Source organism: Marmota marmota, unplaced genomic scaffold (assembly GCF_001458135.2).
Source record: "Marmota marmota marmota unplaced genomic scaffold, marMar, whole genome shotgun sequence".
Taxonomy (NCBI): domain Eukaryota; kingdom Metazoa; phylum Chordata; class Mammalia; order Rodentia; family Sciuridae; genus Marmota; species Marmota marmota.
In genome coordinates, this window is record NW_025999880.1 from 78228 (window position 1) to 99758 (window position 21531).

Consider the following 21531-nt stretch of genomic DNA (forward strand, 5'->3'; position numbering starts at 1 on the left):
ATATATATATATATATGGCCTGGGGATGTGGCTCAGTGGTTAATCCCCAGTTCAATCCCCTGGGTTCAATCCCCTGGGTTCAATCCCCAGTATCAAAAAAACCCAGATATATTGATTTCTACTTGTCATAGATTTAAAGTCACAAGTGTGGCTTTAATCCATGATCTATGGCTTTATAAATTTAAGTTATTACCTATTTGGCTTATTTATAATATGTTTAAACTTGAACATTACAAATTACCCATTTACAACTCAACTACCTGATCATTTGGATATATGTAACTGGTTTGGGCTCAAACTTCTGCAGGAAAGAGGCATCACAAAATCTTCAACTGAAAACACATTTTTTAAGTTTAGTTGGTAAAATTCTTACATCACAAAATCCCTTAGGGTGACACTCTCACAAACATAGAGGATCTCTTTAGATTTGCAGTGGAACAAGTTCTTCACTTCCTCCATGATCTTCATGGCTAGGGCTGTCTTCCTGGTTCCTGGAAGGCAGTGGATGAACAATTCCCGAGTTTCCTGAAGGCTCTTGGAAAGCAACTTGCTCTGCTCCTCTACAAGCAGGCTGAAAAACTCACAGCCCAGCTGGTCACTCAGAAGAGACCTGGAGCACAGTGAGATGACCACAAGGGCCTGCAGCAAGTTCTCCATTTCATCCACATTGGAGAGCCTGTAGGATTGGGGGTAGTGTACAAGGACTTTACCAGGTCTACACTGTCTGCTGGCCAGGTGGATCACCCTTGGAATGATGCACATTTTCCCTGTGTAGCCACTAACACTTTGCAGTTTCTGCTTTAACTGATGAGCAGTGTTTCGAGCATATTCAAACCCTTCAATCCAATTTGGCTCTATTAACACTGTGTAGAGTACCAGGGGGCTGTTAATTGCTATCAGGAGAGCATCGCACAGGACGTTCTGCTCTTTGCTTAAGCCAACATCATCAGCCCAGCTTCTAGAAAATATCACAATTCCCTGAGAACAAGGGCACATCTGTGTCTTCATTAATTCCTCCAGTTCTTTATGATCTGAGAACAGCTTCTTACAGAGGGATTCTGGTTTAAGTTGTATCGTTTCTTCTTGTGTCACTGAAAATTCGAGGAACAGGAGTGAATTACCAACATTTACAAAAGCATAACTAAGTATTCCCACAACATAGTAGGAAAGGATGACTTTGGCTATCGGTTTCCTACTTGCAAAGAGAACATCCCCTTTTCACAGTCCAAGGCTGCAGTCAGTCCAAGGACTCTTCACAGTCTAAGGCAGCTCTAGCACAAGGGAAAGCTCTTAGGGAGGGATCTTTTCAGAACAGCCTCCTAGCTCTTTCCTTCAACCCTGGATGGTCTACAACTGCTGGGAAGGAGCTCCTTCCTGCCCAGGACCTTGTACATGCGAGGCAAGCACTCTGCCAACTGAGCTATATCCCCAGTCCCCCTGTTAAGGACTTTTAATGAACCTGATGCTTTTGGAAAACTAAGAGCTTTCTTTCAGAATAGTGATTCTTAACCAGAGGCAACTCTGCCCCTGCCTAGGAGACATTCGACAATGTCTAGAGAGTGTTTAATTGTTACAACTAAAAGGATGCTACTGGCATCTAGTGGGTAGAGACCAGGAATGCTGTTAAACATCTGATAATGCACAAGGCACCCTCTTTCCCCCCAATAAAGAATTATGTGATCCAAATGTCAATAGTGCTGAGGTTGAGAAGGAGTTCCGGTGATCCCATATATACACATAAGCATGTGTATGAATATATATATATATATGACATATATATGTATGTCTATTTCAGGACCATTATGTCTGTTTAATCTTACATTTGGCTTTCCCTAGGAAGAAAGACTTGGACCAATTGCTACTAATTTATTCCCAGCTTCCCCCCCACTCCAGTGCTGAAGATTGAACCCAGGGTCTTGCACATGCTAGGCAAGCACACTACCACTGAGCTCACCTTTAGTGCCCATCTTAATTTTACAAAATAAATATCTACTCAGCTGAAATCAAGAGGGAATACCTGGAAACAAACGTTGTTGCAGAGCTCCCTTAAATTCCATGACTTTCATGGGATATGCTGGGCTTCTTAGGGCAGATGAAGTTGATGAAATCAGGTGAGCACTGTAGTCAGTAGCCAAACTGGGAGGAGCTAAGCAATCACATGGAAAGTTGTTTTAGACAAAAATAAAGATCAGAAGTAAAAGAACTTTTTTACTGCTCTTACTATTGGGCACATATGATATGTATGGTGCCTAAGCTGCTGTCACTCTAACTATGTCTCAACCAGCATGCATGTCAAGAATGAAGTCTGGGGACAGCTGCAGGGGTCATGCACAATCTAACTCACTGTGTGCTCATCTTAGACAAGTCATTTCACTTCTCTCATGCCAGAGGGAGGTGATGATCCCTAAGTGTCCCTCCAACTCTAATGATCGGATTCCAGGTCATCTCTAAGAAGAAAGGGTATCTATTAGGGGGTCGGTGAAGGTTAAGTACAAGTTGATTTTATTCTTACAGTTGTTGTTTAAGTCTCTAATTTGGTGCCTGTGTGGGTGGGGAGGAAGGTGAATCAAACAAATTTAAATTCTGAACCAGAAAAAGGATAATCAAATAAAATTCTATAATCACTAGAGTCTTGATCTGATGATCTAAGCTTCTCTTATCAAATTTGGAACATACCAACGATGAAGCCCAGGTAATAAGCTTAATTCAGTCTATAAGTCCTTTGTGGATTGATTAGGAATCACCAAGGCTGTAAGGGAACAAAACTCTAAGGGAAGTAATAACACTAGGGGTTCTCCTCCCCCACTGCCACCCCCTGTCCTAGGAACTTCTTATCATTTTCCCCTATTTGGTGGTGCCACAAATCCAGTGGTTTAAAGTATTAGCTCCCAGGGGTATTGAAACAGTTCATATTTGTCAAAATATGTTTCCCTTGAAAGTCTTAGTGCAAAGTAATTCTTTTTTTTTAAGGATTAATGGGACTAACCTATATTTTTTGTGGTTGTAGATGGACAGCATGTCTTTATTTTATTTGTTTCATTTTTATGTGCTAAGCATCGAACCCAGTCACTCACATATGCTAGGCAAGCACTCTGCCACTGAGCTACAGCCCAGCCCTTCAAAATAATTCTTAAAGAGTGTATCTCCAAAGATCATCTGTGGGCTGAGACTTTCCACTTAGAGTAGGAAAATCAGCCTGCAAAACTTGTTAAAGAAGCCTTTATAGTGCATAAAAGGAAACTTTTACTAATTCATGATTGATGGCATACTAAAACTTTCTCCAAACGGAGTGAAATCCAAGTATTTCTTAACCTCAAAGAGTTCAGATTCTGAGTCTTTGGAACTAAATACGTTAGAAAAAGGACACCATCATGACAGAACCTTTGTAAGCAAAAAAGCACATTTCTATTTTAATTGGTCTATTTTAAAAGGCAGAGAAGGAAGCTCCTCCCTCCCTCCCTAGACAGTGACTCACTTCCCTCTTTACCTGACTGAATATCCAGCATCATGACCACCCATTCCTCAGCCGTCAGCCTTGTGACAGAATTGTCCCTCATGATCCAGGAATCTGGGGCCTCTGCAAATACTATACAACAGAAAGGCTCTACTTGAACCACACAGACATAACCAAACAGGACATCTTTGTGGTATACATTCAAGATTTTGGTAGTAAACTTCACCTTGGGCTTCTCACAACAGAAGTGGAATGTAGGCAATTTTTCTATGCAGTTTTCTATTTCTTTTTTTAGTAACTCAGGGTTCACTTTTTCTTTCCTACATCCAAACACTTCTTTGCTCTTATCATCGACCCCGAAAATTAGGTATCCCCCTTGAGTGTTGGCAAATGCGGAGACATAATGAGGCAGCATCTCTTTAACCCGAGGTACAACCTTTTTGGTGGTGAACCTTTTAAACTCGACATGTGTTGACTCCGTAAAGTTGAGTTTCTCCTTATATGTGAGTTTATCCCTTTCAAAAAATTCCAAGGCAGACATCTTCATGTCTTCCTCTTCCTGAATGTATCTGTTGAGAGCTTTCTGAGGATTCAGCTTTGGTCTAGCTCTTGGAATTCTAGATGATTTCTCTCTGAGAAGCTCCAGGGCACTGCTGGCACTCAAGTTAATGGCAGAAGTCACGTCTCTCTGATATAAATTGGAGCGCAAGCTGCAAATCCTCAGTGGGAGGCTGCAAACATTTGGGCTCCATGATTTCACAAAAATCAGGAGATTGTGCCTGTACTGCATGTAGTCAAGGTATTTCTGTGAACCTGAAGGAAGGAGCTTTTGGAATGAAGTTTCCAAATCCTGTCCCAGTCCTTGACATTGGTAACTGTAGGTTTCATCATCAATCTCTGCTTTGATCACACCCCCTCCAGAATTTAACAGTGCACAAATAGCCTGGATGATATTTGAATTCTCAATTCTTTTCAACCTGCTATCGGTCATCCTTTTCCTGTTCTCTTCTCCAAAAGTCACTTTACCCACTTTTATGATGAGCTCAGCATAGTGCATTTCTACATCAGTTTGGAGACTTTCCATTTCAGAAGCCTCTCTTCACTCCGAACCACAAGAGAAAGGGGTTCCTATAAGTAATCAGGACAGAAATGAGGTTTCTATGTTGATGAGAATTCCAGAGATGAATATTTTCTTCAGAGCTATAAATTTTTGGAGATACATTTTAACATTAGAAATAATTTTTGCCATTACTGTTTTCTAACAACTTTACCAAATATCTTTAGTCTTTCTAGCAAAATAATAATAATAATATATATATATAAGGAATGCTTAATATTTTGCCATAATAGAAAAATTATATTGCTGACATTTTCAGCCATTTCTCACTTAAAATCAGGAAACACCAACACTGAGCCCAGATACAAAGGGCACAGGTTAGCACAGGAGCCCAAATATGTTATTAGAAAATATGTGGAAATAGAAATTAAAATCAGATGCTCCTAATTATAACACAAAGGGAAAATAAAGGCAAGTAGTAGAGAAATAAGGGACTGTCATTTTGGTAAGCATATATGCTATAAAAGATCTTGTTATAAAAACAAACATAACATTTGGTATTGTTATGGGTTATTTTATATATTTTTAAAACCTTATTTTACTCCTGAAAGAGTGTCATCCAATATCAATGCAAACTTTTAAGCTTTTTTACACATTCTTCTAAATTGTAAATGTGTATTTCTTCATAGACAGTGTGATGTAGGAGGGATTTTCCTTTCCTTCAAATAGTTCTGCCCTGGGCTATGGAAATCTCCAAGACTTTGAAAAAAACATGAGTCTTTGGGGCCTGGATATTAAATTGTAGTCAGCCCTTCTTTTGTTTCATAGTCCAGAGAAACAGTCACTTGAATTGAAATTAGAGCTCTGAAGCCAATATTTCAGAAAGGACCCATTCTAAATAATAATTACACAACAAAATATTTACTAACTCAGGCCACAAGTCTTCCTCAGGCCACAAGTCTTCTTCTAGGAGAAGAGTACCTATCTCTTCTGTGTGATGTTTGCAAAACAACATTGTGGATGTTGTTTGTAGTAAGAGGGAAAAATCAGGCATCCAGCAGGATGTGTACCCTCCCCTGATATTAGGTTCTTCCTTGTCACCTTCTCACCTCCTTCATGCAAAACCAGAATCAACCTGAGGAACTTCTATTTAGTCTATGAATCTCTCTTATAAGCACCTGTAAATGTGGAATTTTATGGTTTCTTAGGGAAATTTCTCATAACACTCTATTTATATCATAGAATCACAGCAGTGTTGGAAGGGACTTTCAAAATTCGACCATCCAACTGATTCTTAAATTCCTTCTGTAATATTCCCAACTCCCAACAAATTGCAATTCAACAACTATTTGAATACCTCCAAGGACTAGAAATGCATTATGTTTCAAAGTAGTCCATTCTATTTTCTGACAGCTCTGTTAGAAATAGCTTCCTTATTTTCAGCTGCAATTTGTCTCTCATAACTTTCACTGCTGGGACCCATAGCATGAGTCTCACTGATTTTGAACTAGCAGACCCTATAGTTGTTTTACAACTCCCAGTCTCATTGATGTTACTTGGAACCTGATAACAACCATGAAATGTCAGCTTTCTGAGATTCTAGGTCCATTTGAATATCTTTCCACATTTCCCAGAATTTCTCATTCATTTCCCTTTACAAGTTTCCCCTTAGTTACTATTATACTAAATCCTTCATGCTCTCAGACATAAACTTCACCTAAAATAAGATAAATGAGATTTTAAAAACTAATTTTTTACCTGATGCTCCTCTATTTCCTCTTGATGCTTCAGTTCCACATCTGGCTTCAGTCTGAATGTTTGCCTTCTGCCACGGTCTCTGTGGCCCTGTGATATCAGCCTGGGAGAAGCAGGAACTCTGCCAGACTCCCCCAGTCATCATAACATTGACCCACTGAGGAAGGCTGATAAGGACTCAAGAAGAGCCTATGTCAGGGCAGATCAGCAGGCCACAGGCTGACCTCAAAGAGTGAATCAGGTCCTTGTTGTGGGGGAAATTCAGGGGTTTTCACGTGAGTAGCCAAAGTTAAATGTACAACCTCTAAGTGAATGAGCATCAGTTCCACACACCAGACAAGCATCTTTCACCCTGGTTGATTTTGTTGCCAAGTTCCACATTTATTTTAAATTAGGCTGCTCTGTACATTTTCATTGTGAGCAATATTAACTTATTTCATCACCTTCCAAATTTCTTGGTTCTATTCTACTTACTTCTCTTTCTCTTTGATAAGACCCGGCCTAGCAAAATGCACACAGATGGGGAGCTGGTTGTCCCTGGCCTGAAGGATTATAGATAGTTTTTCATTTAATTTCTCTTTTTTTCCCTTTCTTTTCTTCAACTGTACTGTAATGTTTTAAAATGGTTCACAATAAGCATGAATCATTTTTATAATTCTAAAAAATAAAGTGTTGAGAGTCAGGTATCTCATTTGGGGATGTTGATTGAACTGGATCAATTTTTTTGTAATAGGCTAAATAATGGTTTCCCCTTATTGTCTTTGCTATGAATTGGTAAATGTTACCTTATAAAGAAACATGGTCTTGGCAGATGTGATTAAAGATCTTGAGATGGGGAAATGGAGATTATCCTGGATTACCTGGTGGATCCTAAATATTGTCCTAAGTGTCCTCATAAGAGAGAGATGGAGAGTTGATATATGCAAGACAGGAACAGGCAATGTGATAATAGAGACAAAGAGTGGAGTGATGCAGCCACCAGCAAAGGAATGCTGGCAGTCAACAGAAACTGGAGGAGAGTAGGAATGGATTCTCCTATAGAGTTTTTAGAGAGAGCAGGGCCCCAAAGACACCTTGATTTCAGCCTACTTAAACTGATTTTAAAAGATCTGTGAATTTTTTTTTCCTCTAAGCCATTAAGTCTGTGGTAATTTGTTATGGCATCCAGGAAACTAAACACTTCTCTCTCCGTATCAAACCAGCCAAACAGTTCTATTTTTCTGCTTCAATTTGTTTACAATGAAGTCACATTCTTACATAGGTCTCTGGACATGCTTATTTTATTTTATCTGATCTTTTTTGTTAACTTGAGGTTAGCACCCCTATAAAGTTCTACTTTGTTGGCACTAGTCTTTACACATGTTTGGCTGAGTGGAGTTTTCAGAATAGGAGACAGAATGGATATTATGGCATATGATTATCTAAGAAGAATGGTAAATTTTTACAGCCTGCTCTCAACGTCAACTTTAACTTCTTTTTTTTTTCAACTTTAACTCCCTTTTCTGAATTCAGTCTCACTTCAGTCCTACTACCTGTCTTCATTCTCAGTCTCACTCCTGCACTGAAATCTTCCGCAATTATTTACTTTTAGAAGGGTAAAAATGATTACCACTTACTAGAAATGTTCTTCCTTGATGCAAGGGACCTTGCTGGGAGCTGTACACACTACATGGAAACTGAGATTACATGACCAGCAAATGGAAATGCTGGGCTTCAAAACCAAATCTAATTCAAATGATCCTTCTCCTGTTTCAGCATTTCAGGTGTGGGCTTCTGGGTTGCTTGACAGCCTTCAGAATCAGAAGTTTCCCTAAGTACCTTCTCTTTTCCTTCCCAGTCAACCAGTCTGGAGAACAGTGAACTGGATTGTTGCTCCCTCCTTACTCTCCTGTAGTTTAATGTAGAGGGTCAAATCAGCCAAAGGGGGTAGGTATAATGTGGACAATGAGAAAAAGGCGTTTCTTTTCCTTCTCCAAAGCTCCTTAGTTAAGTCTTCTGGATATGAATAGTTAGGCTGTCATGCCAGGAAGCCACTCACATACTGACTTTGACATGTCTTTTTTTAATATTTATTTTTTTAGTTGTAATTGGACACGATACCTTTATTTTATTTATTTATTTTTATGTGGTGCTGAGGATTGAACCCAGGGCCTCATATGTGCTAGGCAAGCACTCTATTACTAAGCCACAACCTAGCCCAATACTGGCTTTGATATCTCTAAAGCAAGTGTTCCTGATATAAAACAACTTGAAATCAATAGCTTGGATAGTGCTTTTTTCCTTTGGTCTTGAGAAAATTATCTGGCCATGCTATATTATCAAACTGACTAAAACCAGAACACCCAATTTGTTTAAGATGTGTCTATTCACTAAATATTTCGGTTTATCAGCAAAGATTGTTATCCACAGCCTGCATATTCATCAAAAGAAACTGTCAAATACCTGCTGAAGAGGAAGGGTTGGTTCCTAACTACCAGGTGCCTCCATCTCACCCTCAATTCTTTCAGAGAGATGACTGTGGAGAAAACAGTGACCAAGAACAACAGTCTTGGCTCCATAATGCCACCACTTGACTCTGTGTTAGAAAACTTTTATTCAATCAGCTGTTTTGAGATACACAGGGTGTTCAAACCCTAGTCCTGCTACATTCTAGCTATTAGACCTACGTTAAGCTAATCTAAGCCTTAGGACCTTTCCATGTAAATTGGAGATAATAATAGTGCTTCTGCACAGAGTACTTGTGAGAATTAAGTCACACAATACATAAAAAGAGTCTGGCATGGTGCCACACATATGTGTCAGTTTTTCATTCAAGCATCAATTATTGAGTGATTACTATGTTCCAAACATGACGCTGTGCTCTGAGGATACATGCCAAAATAAAAACTGCCATTCAGTGACTGCCTCATTTGGACCAAATATGCAATTTTCATTCTTTCATATGATCCTCATAACAATTTATAAGACATATTATTTCTATTATCTTATAAATGACAAAATAGTTCAGCAAGATAAATAAAGCTCAAGATTACTTATCTAGTAAGTAACAGAACTGGGATTTGAACACTGGTCTATCTAAATCCAAAGCCCATCTACTACATTCTGCCACATAGCCTAACTGATAGCTGGAAAAATAAGACACATGTCCTGTTCACAACCTAAAAGAGGGAAAACATGTATTAAACAACTCATAATAGTGACTCAATAACATCATCTGAGGATTCTGTGTACTAGGCATTGTGCTTATTCATCTTATGACATCTTTGTGAGGCAGATGCTGTTATCACCCTCTTATTCTCCTTACAGACAGGAAAACTGAAGAACCAAGTTTAAGTTGCATGTGCATGACCAATGCAGTCTAGAGCCACTCTAGAGCTAGCAATATATGAGCAGTGTACACTGGGTATTCTGAGAAGTGACAATAACTATGACAATAAATATACTTGTGAGAATCAGAAAAGATTTCCCAAATGACATGTGTGCACTGGAACCTGTAAGGAAGGAAGCACTAGGTTGAGAAAAAAGATAAGATTTAGAAAGTACAAGAGAGGTTCTGGATGGTTCTGGTACAGAAGCCATTGTTTTCCTCCATTGCCCATCACTGTCTGACACTCATTGCAATCCTCATTCGCCTTTCCTTTGTCACCACTCCTTTTCAACTGCTAGTCTCATTTAGGCTCTTAGCTTTCACCTTGAGATTCCTTCCCCTGCTTTCACTCTTTAGTCCCCTCTGAACTAAACACAGTTGCAGATTGAGTTTCCTTAAGTACAACCCTGATCACCCAACTCCTTGGCCTCTGAAATCTTTAATTCTCCTACTTTCTCCAGAATAATAATAATAATAATGGGCGCACCACGCCTGGCTTAACTTATAAAATTTTGAGAAGCACCCATCAACTACATAGCCAATTAGCTAATACCCTTAGCAAAGCCTTAGCCCACTTTTCTCCTATCACTTTTCTTTAACACTAACACTGGTTCTTAAATTTTGGTGTGAATCAGAATCACCCCTGGAGCCTTTATTAAAAATACACATGATTGGACTGAACCCTAGAATCTGATTGGTCTCCAATTCACTGCTCTTCAGGCCAGCCCCGCCTTACGCTCACTCACGTGACATCATTACCCCTAAGAACATGTATGAAAACACGAATGGTGTGACTCTACTTTGTGTACCTCCAGAGCTATAAAAAATTGTGCTCTATATGTGTAATATGAATTGTAATGCATTCTGCTGTCACATATAACTAATTAAATTTTTAAAAATATTTTTTAAAAAAGAATGGTTGGACACTCTTGGTTTGGTGCCAGGCACACTTTTTTTTTTTTTTTTTTTACGTTGGAGGATATCTGTATTGCTGACAGGTGTTTCTAACTCATTGAATTTCATTTATTTATTTATTTATTTATTGGGTACCGGGTAGAGATACATAGGGTGTTCAAATCCTAGTCCTGATTGAACTCAGGGGGATTTTGCCACTGAGCCGCATCCTCAGCCTTTTTTATTTTGATACAGGGTTTCATTAAGTTGCTTAGGGCTTGGCTAAATTGCTCAGGCTGGCTTTGAACTTGGAATCCTCCTGCCTCAGCCTCTTGGGTTGCTGGGATTACAGGTGTGCGCCACCACGCCCGGTTTAACTCATAGAATTTTGAGAAGTACCTATCAACTTTATCAAAATTTGTTAAACTTGCTTTCTCAGCTAATTCGGAGTTTAAATCTTTCTTTCTTCTAGAACCTCCTAATCCTCAAATATCAGCCATCCTTCAAGACCCAGAAGAAATGCCACCCCTCCCAGGCAGGTCTTTCCCGCTTGCCTTCCCACGACTTTTGCATTTAGCTGCACTTTTCTTTTGACACCTTTCTTTCTTTTTTTTTTCTTTGGAAGTGTCCAAAAGCCCGGCCACCCAACGAGCTCTCCCTGGACAGGGAAGGACACCCTCATCTGTTGGACCCACCGCAACCCCTAGTCTCAGGTGGGAACCTGAGACGAGCACCATAATTACTGGGGTGTGGGATCAAAGTCTAAAAGTTTTTCCTGCAAGCCTAGGGCACACATACTCCACCACCTCGCATGAGGCTCTTCCCCGTTGTTAAACGTCAAGACACACGCAAAATTATTCGGCCTAACAGTGGCTTCGAGATCCGAGGACAGGGAATTGTATCGGGGTAAAAATTGCAGGGAGACTAGAGGCGACGCAGAGAGGGGAACCGAAAAGATGCCTCCACCACCTTGTCAGTTCTAGCGCTGGCGTTTGCCTCGGTCTCCAATTGGCTGCTCTTCAGGCCAGCCCCGCCTTACGCTCACCCACGTGTCGTATGAACGCCCCGGGATTGGCTGTCTACCCAGGGGCCGCGCTGGGCTGTGGAATGCGGACCCAGGAGCTAGGTAGAGGGAAGAGGACGCGGGAAGCAGCCATGGCTGAGGTCGGAGAGTCTGGGGCTTGGCTGCCATCAGTCTCCCAGGCGAGGACGTGCCTGCTGAGAGTCTGGATCGTAGGAGGTTTAGGCGTTCGGAAAGCGGGTTGTGGATACCTGCCTGGGCTTTTGATTTGAGCCCTGGCTTCGGCCTTACTCCTGTTTCTCCCCGCCAAGGACGGCTTCAGTCGTTCTTGGAATTGGTGGGGTTTGGACCTTAACTTTATTTGAGAATCTACTGCGTGTAAGCACGGTTGTCCTGCGGAGGGATCTCTTCAGAGCGTGTGAGCTAGAGGGTGGGGGAATGAGGGCTTGGAGATGCTGAGGTGTGGTCCTTACCCACGTGACACATTGGAGGTAAGTCTGCTTTATTAATTATGCTAAGCTTTTATATAATCCAGAAGTTTAGGCTTTGGTAGGGTCGGTCGCCCATTGACTGAATTAAACGCTCTTGTACTGAACTCTTTCTAAGTACCCTTTACGGAAACTAGTCCTTGTTCTTTAGGAACTCCTAACAGGACTGGTGGGAGAGAGGCGAGAAAACGTGAGTGGATGAGGTGGCAGGTGATGCGTGCTGTGGTGGAAGAAAATGCTGTGAGAGTCAGAGAAAGGTTTGACTGGGGGAAATAGAAAAGGTGACATTTGAGTAATCCTAAAATCAAACTTAGGGATTCTCCCCATTGAATGGAATAATGGAAGGCACTCCAGTGTAGCAGAGTGTACGTACAGACCAGAGAAATTAGGAAGATTTATCTGTTGGTTATGGCTGGAGCAAAGCTTGAATTCCATGTTAGGAGTCTTTCTGGATCTTAAAACACAACGTAAGATAGGTTCCACAAGATAGTATTCACATGCTTCTGTAATTCAGAGGAAGGCCAGATACTTCCTTTTGGATGATGGCTTTATGCAAAGTGTCATTTTGGAGGGTCACAAACTGGAGAGGTGGGATTGCTGTATGGGAAGGATTTCTACTAAGGGAAATAAGAACTTCCTGCATGGAAGGCACAAGGTCAAATAGCGGATTTAAGAAGAGTATGGGTTGGGTAGACTGTAAAGTACATGTTAGGGTTATGGTATTAAAGATACATCTAGGGCTGGGGATGTGGCTCAAATGGTAGCACGCTTGCCTGGCATGCGTGCGGCCTGGGTTCGATCCTCAGCACCACATACAAACAAAGATGTTGTGTCCGCCGAGAACTAAAAAATAAATAAATATTAAAAAAAATTAAAAAAAAAAAAGATACATCTAGGTCTGTTTTGTTTTGGTTTGGGTGCTGGGGATTGAACTCAAGGCTTCATGCGTGGGTCAGTATTGAAACATGGAGAATGCTAAGCATAGCAGTTTGGGTTTTATTTCTTGGACCATGGGGAATAATTGAATGCTTGAGAGTAATGAAATAATCACACCCCCCATATTTTAAGGTTAGTGAGGGTGTATGTTGGATGGGAGAAAAGCTGGAGGCAGTCTGGTCTAGTAGAAGGAACAAAAATCAGGCAGTCATGGGCTGGGGTTGTAGCTCATTGGTAGAGTGCTTGCCTACCACAGGTGAAGCACTGGGTTTGATCCCAGCATCACATAAAAATAAATAAATAAAGTTATTGTGTCCATCTACAACTAAAAATATATATGATTCAGAGCTCAGGATTCCTCATAGATTTCATGATTTTAGGCAGATTTATTTAAATTAAGCTCTCAGTTCCCCCTCCCCACCATTTCTGACATATTTGTTACACTTGTAAGGGATGAAGAGCTAGCCCATGTTTAACAGGAACCTAGTTAGTTTCTGTCTCCTTATAGGGCTTAGTTGTTGAAAGACAAACATAGATCAAAAGCTGTCCATTTTTAATTATGGAATATCAGTCTATTGACATTTTACAGACAGGAAGTAAGTATATGATCACTCCAGAATTGTAATTCACATATTGACAATATGATGACAAATGTGTGGAGAAAGTGACTTTGTGATACTGGTATTTTTCTATGTAAGCAATAGTATACAACCAGAATATATCACTTGGAATAAACTAAGTGTAGTCAGCTTTCTCATTCAGAAATTCATTATTCACGTTGTAGATTACTCAGGATTTGCCTTGCTTTATCTTGCCAATGGCCTCCCACATTAGTGAAGGATAGGAACCTGGATGCTATTAGTAGAAAAATAAATCTGATAATCAGGCCCAGTTTCTCTCTGATGTTAATTTGCTGTAGACTTTTGGCAAATCATAGCCTGAGTCTTGGATTCTTAAATTAGAAGATTATTGTATAAAAATTTTGTGACTGTATTTTTGCTTGTTTTAGAGAGAGGGTCTTGGCTGACCTCTAATTCCTGACCTCAAGTGATTGGAATTCCTGCCTTAGCCTCTCAAGTAGCTGGGACCACAGGCATGTGTCACCATGTCCAAAAGCATTGTGATTTTTATCTTTCCTGGTAGAATTATAAATTGAATTTTATATTTAATGAACTGGACTTTATAATTTTCTTTTTTGTTTTCTTTTTGGTACCGGGGATTGAACTCAGGGGTACTTGACCACTGAGCCACATCCCTATCTCTATTTTGTATTTAGAGACAGGGTCTCACTGAGTTGCTTAGTGCCTCGAAGTTGCTGAGGCTGGCTTTGAACTTGTGATCCTCCTGCCTCAGCCTTCTGAGCTACTGGGATTACAGGGGTGGGCCACAGTGCCCGGCTTGGACTTTATAATTTAGTAAGAAAGTCTTTTCTAAAGCTTCTGCTTTAGAACTATAAATTCTATAAATTTTTTTTTTTTTTTTGGTGCCGGGGATTGAACTCATGGGCATTTAACCACTGAACCACATCCCCATCCTTTTTTTGTAATTTATTCAAAGACAGGGTCTCAATGAGTTGCTTAGGGCCTTGATAAATTGCTGAGACTGGTTTTGAACTCGGTGATCTTCTATCTCAGCCTCCCAAGCTGCTGGAATTACAGGCATGTGTCACCACACCCGGCTTATAAATTCTTAACAAACATCCCTGAGATTTTATCATGCATGGAGTCAGGGCTCTTTTAAACAAAACAAAACAAAAAAAGTGTTTCTGAATGGTAAATGCTTCTCTACTTGCCTCTGCTTCAAAATAAAAAAGTTCCCCCCCAAAACAAAACTTGGTCAAGTTTGCATTTTTGTACAGCAGAGTTACTGAAAGCATAGTAAAGATAAAATATTGGAATCCCATGATTGAAAAATATCTAAAAAGAAACTTGTTTTTCATAGGTAAGCCTAAGTTTTCTTGGATGTGTAGGACATTCAGCTGCTTTTAGGTAATACAAGGTGAAATGTAGTGATGCAATGATGAGCGAAGTATAGACTGACCTGGTATTGCCATTGCTTTAATGTTGGCTTTGACCAGGGTATGATCCCTTAATCTTCTCTCTGAGCTGATTCTGGTTGTGGTTTTAGAACACACATGTTCTAGCTTGTTTGGATATTGGTGTTATTATGTATAAGTTTGTTTTTGATAAATGTTTGAATTATTGATACTTTCATATTTCTCTTTTTAGGTTGAGGTGGAAAATCTGGCTTTGAAATCTTCGTGAAGGACTGCATCATTTCAATCCTGAATCTGAATCAGTTCCCTTATTGACTGTATGAAAAATGTTTTCATTAACTGTGTTATTTGTTTGGTAAAACCTTGGAGGTTTTATAAATTAAAAAAAATATATGTACTCTTTTGTGGTATGTAATAATTTTAACATTTTAAAATTCATAGGATTGCTGGGTGCCATGTTGTACACCTGTAATCCCAGCAGCTTGGGAGGCAGGAGGATTGTGGGTTCAAAGCCAGCCTCAGAAAAGTGAGGCACTAAGCAACTCAATGAGACCCTGTCTCTAAATAAAATGTGAAATAGGCAAGGGATGTGGCTCAGTGGTTGAGTGCCCGAGTTCAATCCCAGTACCCCCCAAAAAGAAAAAAATCCATAGGATTTTTCTTAGCTACTCCATTTAGAAATTTAGCAGTATCATCTTTATGCTATCAGAGAATGTACTTTGAGTTGCTAAAATGAGGAAAGGATAGAAAAACATATATCTCAGCAAAGGCGCTTAAATTATTTTTATCCATCCTATTAAAGATTTCTTTAAAAACCCATGTTTTCACCAACCTGCTAATCCAGTGGCATAAATTTTCCCATATAGGCTTCAGTGTTTCTATAGCATTTCTGAAACAAGGTATTTCACACAAAGTTGATTCTTGATGTAGGAACAGAGAAATTTTGTTCTAATTATTGGATTACCAAAAAAAAAAAAATTTAAATGCAAAATGTTAATAATTAATACCAAAATATATAAGAAGCCAAACATAGTCTGAATGAAAATTTATTTTAAAAACATGTTGAGTAATCTTTTAAGTTTCCACATAATCATGACAGCATGGAATAGTTTTTTGCCAGAAACATTTATTAAGATTTTTACTTGACTGTTTCATAGAAACTTTAGTAATAACCAGAATAATTCATACGAGTTGAACAAACTATTATTAGCAAGCAGAAGGAGCTTATTGAAAGGTGTTTTTATTACTCACAGTTGGATAACTATGTTATATTATCTTTTCATGGCTTGCTAGCTTTGCTTTCACATTGAAATTTTCATACTCTATGTAAACTTTTTTTTTTCCTATTTTTCTTCGACCACTTTCCCAAGAAAGAGATTATGACTCATAAAAGAATCTTCAAAGCTGATACACTATAGCAGATTAACAAATGGTTCACAGTATGTGGAGGGAGTTGTTTTGCTCTATAAAGAGCATTTGTGAACTGATAAAAAACTCTGCCTCACAGGGAGATAAATGCCTTTTCCAAAGAATTCCTGCTTCCTCACCACCCAACTATGAGGCCTAACCTGGGGTTTTCTTGAGTGCTTCTGTACCTCTTATTCTTTGAGAAGAAGAAAAGCTTCTGTACTAATTTTTGTCCATCTCTATATTGAGCCTCATATGCCCTATAATCTTGATTATCCTAATTTTAACCAGCTTGGTCAACTGTAGAAGGGGTCTAAAGAGCAGGCTAAAAGGATAGGATCAAGTTGGTATGTTTTTTAAAGAAAACCATATGTTGTTTAAGTTAATATAGTTAATGAATTGGGGCAGAGAAGTATCAGTGCTATATACCATGCTGAAAAACAACCCTGTGGCCTTACAGTGCAACACTTAAGTTATGAGACAAGATGCTAATTCCTTTTAGTTCTCAGGAGAGTACAGTTTAATTAGATGTTGTACTTCTGTTGGATAACCTGTGATGGGACAAGCTTGGTGACTCCTCACATAATTAAACACACAGCGATAACAAAACACATAACCAGAGGTGGCAAGAACAGTATCATTCACCCGGGTTTTACGGCACAGAGGGCACACAGTCTTCATTTTGGGTAAGAGGGGAGAGTCAGAGTTGTAGTCTAGGTGTACAGGTGGTGGTGGGGTAGGCAGTGCAGTGAGTGATTTGATGGTTTCTTGATTTTCAGATGAGTACCACCAATCAAGGAACTGCAGGAAGAATACACCAACAGAAAGGCCAGTTGAGAGGGATAAGGCAACACCCCCCATAGCTTTCTTCAGAACTGACTTTATCTTCTCACTAACACTGTTAGGAAGAGAACAAGGAGGCAAAGAGAAAAATTGTTTATCTAGTTATAATCATAGAATGACCAAAATATAAATGCAGTTCTGCACTTTTCATCAAAATCTCTGATTTGGGAATTGACTTGTTGCTAGATGGGCATCCTTTCTTCTTAAGGATCTATTATAAATGATTTCCTCTTTCTGACTCACAGTATGGACTGAACTTTTTTTAATAATAAAAAGTTAAAGTTTTGGGGTTGGGGCTATAGCTCAGCGCTTGCCTCGCACATCAAGGCACTGGGTTCAATCCTCAGTACCATATAAAAATAAATTAGTAAACGAAGATATTGCATCCATCTACAACTAAAATAATATTTAAAAAGAAAAAGTTAAAGTTTTAAGAAAGAAATTAGTAGAGAATTTGATTATGCAGACTTTAGTTGAAGATAGTACATCCAGAAAAAAATAATTTGGGCCGGGGTGGTAGTGCAGTGGTAGAGCACATGCCTAGCATGTGTGAGGCATTGAGTTCAATCCCCAGTACCACATAAAAATAAATAAGATGTATTGTGTCTACCTACAATAAAAAATATTTTTTAAAAAAAAGAAAAAAACAATTCTTTTACAAAAATATCTCAGCATCATTTTATTATACACATACACACAAAGGAACTTGTAGGAGAACACAAGCACTAGCTAGAAGTGATACAATACGATTTAGAATTGTATTGCTTTGTCTTGAATCTCAACTCTACCATCTTCTAGTTTTGCAGTCTTCGCCAAGGAGTAAAGGTTTGGTTTCCTCAACTGTTCAATGGAGCAACTGCATTTACTTCATTGGGTTGTGATCAGGCTTAAAAGTGGATGTACGGGGGCGGGGGGCATGCGTGGGGCATTGGGTTCAATCCTCAGCACCACATAAAGGTACAATGAGGATATCGTGTCCATCTAAAAAAAAAAGAGTGTACATAAAGCAAATACCTAGTCTGGGGCCTAGCATTAAAATGTAATTAGTATGATAGTGCTACCAAGATGGCAGTCCTTGTTTTATGGACACAAGGAATAACTTTTCTATGATTTTATAAAACAAAAATAGACTGAGGGAGGTAAATTTCATAAAAGTGGAATAAGATTTTAGAATTTTTTAAAAGATGTTTTGGGAGTGTTAAGGCCTTACCTCCTGGCTGGTTGCTGCATCCTGCCAAATTCAGCTGGTCTGTGCTCCAGAGCTTGTATATCCTGAATTGTCAGTCGACCTAGCCGAACTCCAGCCAGCTTCAGCAGGGGTGAGTGGTGCTGAGCTTTTCCTAGGATGTATTGAAGTTGTTGTACAAGAAACCAACCTTCCCAGGCCATATTAACAAATGGATAGGCTGCCAGAAAGGCTCTGTAAAATCGTTTCCAGTGGGAAGAAGGAGGATGAATGGAATATTCATCCTCTTCTCTCAGGCTGGAGACCAGCTTCTCCAGCTTCACTTTCAGATAGGGAAGAAGAACCAGGAACATAATTGATTTCCAAAGCTGCTTCTTGGGGAGACCTGAGCTGGCCAGTCTCTGCAACCTGGGAGAGTCCCCCATTACAACGCGCTTTAAGCCATAAAAGTTCTCAGAAAATGAGGCACTGGTTTTAGACAAATAGTGCTGCTGGAGCAGAAAATCTAGCAGAGTAAAGATTTCATCAAACCACCTCCAAAAGAAGCCACATTGGGCAGGATTGGATTCTGCAAGAACCTAAAGCAAAAGAAATCAAATGAAATTCTAGTACACAGCTACTATACCATGAATTTACATTTCCTCCTCCCCTTTAAATTCTATTTGGCTTAAACAAGTCAACTCCTTTTGGGGTCTAACAATGTCCCTCAAGTGCTAGGTACTGAGTATGGGACTCAATACTGATGGACTAAATATCCATTAGGCCATGAGAAATCAATTATAAACAAATTACTTATTTCAAACCCTAGGCTGTCAAACAATAGTTTGGTATTTTTACCCAATCGTTCCTGACACCTTTCAGAATACCTTACCTTAACCACATGCTGCAGAGCAGGTCTCACTGCTGTCATTAAACTGTCCTGGGCTACCACCTCAAAGATGGATGGATGGTCATCAGCCACAGAAGCAGTTGTAATGTGCGCTCCGTGCTCAGCCATAGTGTTCTGTGTATATTGGGTTTCACTTTTCCCACAAACTCCCTAGTAAGCATGAACTTTTAAAGAAAGTTTTTATCCGATGGGAGCTGCATGACATCCGGGACTTCAAATTTGTTTTACGGGGAGATTCAACTGAGAGGAAAAGATCTCTTCTGCAGGGGAAGAGTGGACAGATGTCAAAGTGAGGTTAAGAAGAAAGTTAACTTCCGCGCGCTGTGAAGTGATATGTGGGTAGGGGGCACCTTCAAATGCTGCACTTTACAGGGCAGAGCGAGACTAGGGACGGGTATGGGCTAAGGAGCGCTGGCCTCTCGACCTGCAGTCCTGGAGCTGCGAATCAGCGCCCCTGTGAGGGCTGAAAATCCAGCCAGCTCAGAGGTATCACAGGTGCCACAGCGAGGGCCCGGGACGCAAGGACGGCTCCAGCTGTTGGCTACAAAGTACCCCTGTCGACGCTCGTCCTAGCTTGCTGACCCCAGGCGAGGCGCAAAGTGCCCACGACGCCACGTTAGAAAGAACGTCTCGGCTTTGCTTTATGACAGAAGCCGCACGGGCCCCAGGGACGGCCAGCGGAAGAAAGGCGCTCTAGTCCTGAACGCAACACTGAAACCGGAACAAGGGTACTCTATGACCTACACCAGGACTTCCGCTTCCGTCTCCTTTTATTTAGGAGGTAATAAGGAGCTTGGTTTTGCAGATGGATTTTCTGCTTTTTGTTTTTTGCTCCCTTAGAAGGCTCTGCCGCGGTGGGAAGCCACCCTTCCGACCCTCTCTGCGCAGGTCTTTCTGACATAGTGTGGCGCCGGGAGGTGGAGCTCCGGCCCCGCTGCCGAGGCCTGTTTTCCCTTGGGCCAGCGAACCCGGAGGGTAGGGAGAAAGGGAATCTGGAGGTGAGAGGACACTTTTCTTACACACGTGGCGGGGCTGGTGCTTAATTTTTCTTCTGCCGCCTTCGGGAAAGGATTTGAAGCGACCCGGCAGAGAGAGAAGCTCTGGCTTTTTTGCATCCAATTACAAAGAAGGATTACTGGAATGAGAAAGGCCCTCTTGTTCGTCAGAACTTGAGACAATTACTTTTCAAGCTTGACTGTCTCTTAGATGTTACATTTAGTTAACATTTCTAGGCACTTTTTATATTAGATGAGAATGGTTTCCTGCCTTCGTACCGGGTAGGAAGTTATGAATACAGTGCTAAAGCAGAGGGATCCTGATGAATTCTAGGATGAACTGGGGCGCTTTGACACAGGAGGTGCTTGGAGCTTTTCATTTTGTAAAACGAAACTAATGTAAAATATGTAGGCTTTGCAAAGTACAAATTGTATACAACTTTACCACCTTTGAGTCTGATTCAGTTTTATTGGACTTGGATTTAAGAGTTCAACTCCTCCCTTATTATCCCTTCCCTATCTCAGAACTAAAGAGCTAATAATGAAAGTATTATTCACTGCGCTAGAGGTAGACAGTAGGTACGCACACTTAGAACCCTCAAAAAACAAAGTTTGGGTTTAGTTTTGTTTCAATCTTGAAGTTACCTTTAATTATGGTTCTAAAATGTTTTTTACTCCACTAAAATAACTGAGAAAGTCTAGTTGATGTGAGATTTTTTTTTAATATTTATTTTTTAATTCTCGGCAGACACAACATCTTTGTTTGTATGTGGTGCTGAGCATGGAACCTGGGCCTCACTAATGCCAGGCGAGCGCGCTACCGCTTGAGCCACATCCCCAGCCCATGTGAGATTTTTTTAAGGACTAGAAACAACGTTTCTACATTAAGCATCTCGTACAAAATAGGTGCTTGACCATTCATAACATCAAAAATACAAAGTTGAGGGCTGGAGATATAGTTCAATTTGTAGAGTGCTTGCCTTGTATACGCAAAGCCCTGGGTTCAATTCCCCAGCATCACATACACACATAAGAAAGTTGAGAAATAACATTAACTAATAAACGAATGGGAAATTAACATTGTATCAACCAGAATTCTTTTGATTGGAAACAATAGAAACAAACAGACCAATTTAAAAAAAAATTATTAGAAGTATATGAAGGACCTAACAAACCATCCCACAAAGGACAGGAACTTCACAATCCTATTGGATTTTTTTTTTTTTTTTTTTTTTTTTTGTGG

At 40.0% G+C, this 21531-nt stretch overlaps 3 protein-coding genes, 2 long non-coding RNA genes and 1 other non-coding gene across 8 annotated transcripts in view; 4 read left to right on the forward strand and 2 right to left on the reverse strand.

Moving 5' to 3' along the window:
* Positions 1–6449, reverse strand: part of Slfn14 (schlafen family member 14) — an 11552-nt gene extending 5103 nt beyond the window's left edge. Inside the window, exons 1-4 of one of the 2 annotated variants that reach the window (XM_048787761.1) lie at positions 6270–6449; positions 3488–4582; positions 2018–2146; positions 374–1091 (exon numbers count right to left, since the gene is read on the reverse strand). In XM_048787761.1, coding sequence (XP_048643718.1) covers positions 374–1091; positions 2018–2146; positions 3488–4538 — 1898 coding nt within the window. In that variant the 5' untranslated portion in view covers positions 4539–4582; positions 6270–6449. Of the gene's footprint in view, positions 1–373; positions 1092–2017; positions 2147–3487; positions 4924–6269 lie in introns of those variants that run through there. The other variant, XM_015495302.2, reaches the window with a different exon arrangement.
* LOC125611921 overlaps positions 1–10498 on the forward strand; it is a 20654-nt gene extending 10156 nt beyond the window's left edge. Inside the window, exon 4 of the long non-coding RNA XR_007342168.1 lies at positions 6303–10498. This is a non-coding gene — a long non-coding RNA (uncharacterized LOC125611921). The remainder of the gene's footprint in view (positions 1–6302) is intronic.
* Positions 10499–10824: 326 nt separating this feature from the next.
* On the forward strand, positions 10825–15365 carry LOC125611923. The gene is made up of 2 exons (XR_007342169.1): positions 10825–12039; positions 15201–15365. It is a non-coding gene; the product is annotated as an uncharacterized LOC125611923 (long non-coding RNA).
* On the forward strand, positions 14984–15080 carry LOC125613097. The gene has a single exon (XR_007343591.1). It is a non-coding gene; the product is annotated as a Z30 small nucleolar RNA (small nucleolar RNA).
* A 633-nt stretch (positions 15366–15998) lies between the features above and the next one.
* On the reverse strand, positions 15999–19976 carry Pex12 (peroxisomal biogenesis factor 12). Of its 2 annotated transcripts, none has more exons than XM_015495310.2 (4): positions 19846–19976; positions 19276–19553; positions 18429–18982; positions 15999–17273 (listed from the first exon to the last, which is right to left on the reverse strand). In XM_015495310.2, the coding sequence occupies exons 2-4, from the start codon at positions 19399–19401 to the stop codon at positions 16874–16876; spliced, it is 1080 nt and encodes a 359-aa protein (XP_015350796.1). In that variant the 5' UTR covers positions 19402–19553; positions 19846–19976; the 3' UTR covers positions 15999–16873. The 2 variants fall into 2 exon arrangements, with proteins under 2 accessions (XP_015350796.1, XP_015350795.1); XM_015495309.2 differs by having other exon boundaries at positions 19718–19969.
* A 114-nt stretch (positions 19977–20090) lies between these two features.
* The window catches only part of Ap2b1 (adaptor related protein complex 2 subunit beta 1), a 119659-nt gene continuing 118218 nt past the window's right edge, over positions 20091–21531 (forward strand). Inside the window, exon 1 of the mRNA XM_015495305.2 lies at positions 20091–20291. The gene's annotated coding sequence lies outside the window, so the exon portion shown is untranslated. The remainder of the gene's footprint in view (positions 20292–21531) is intronic.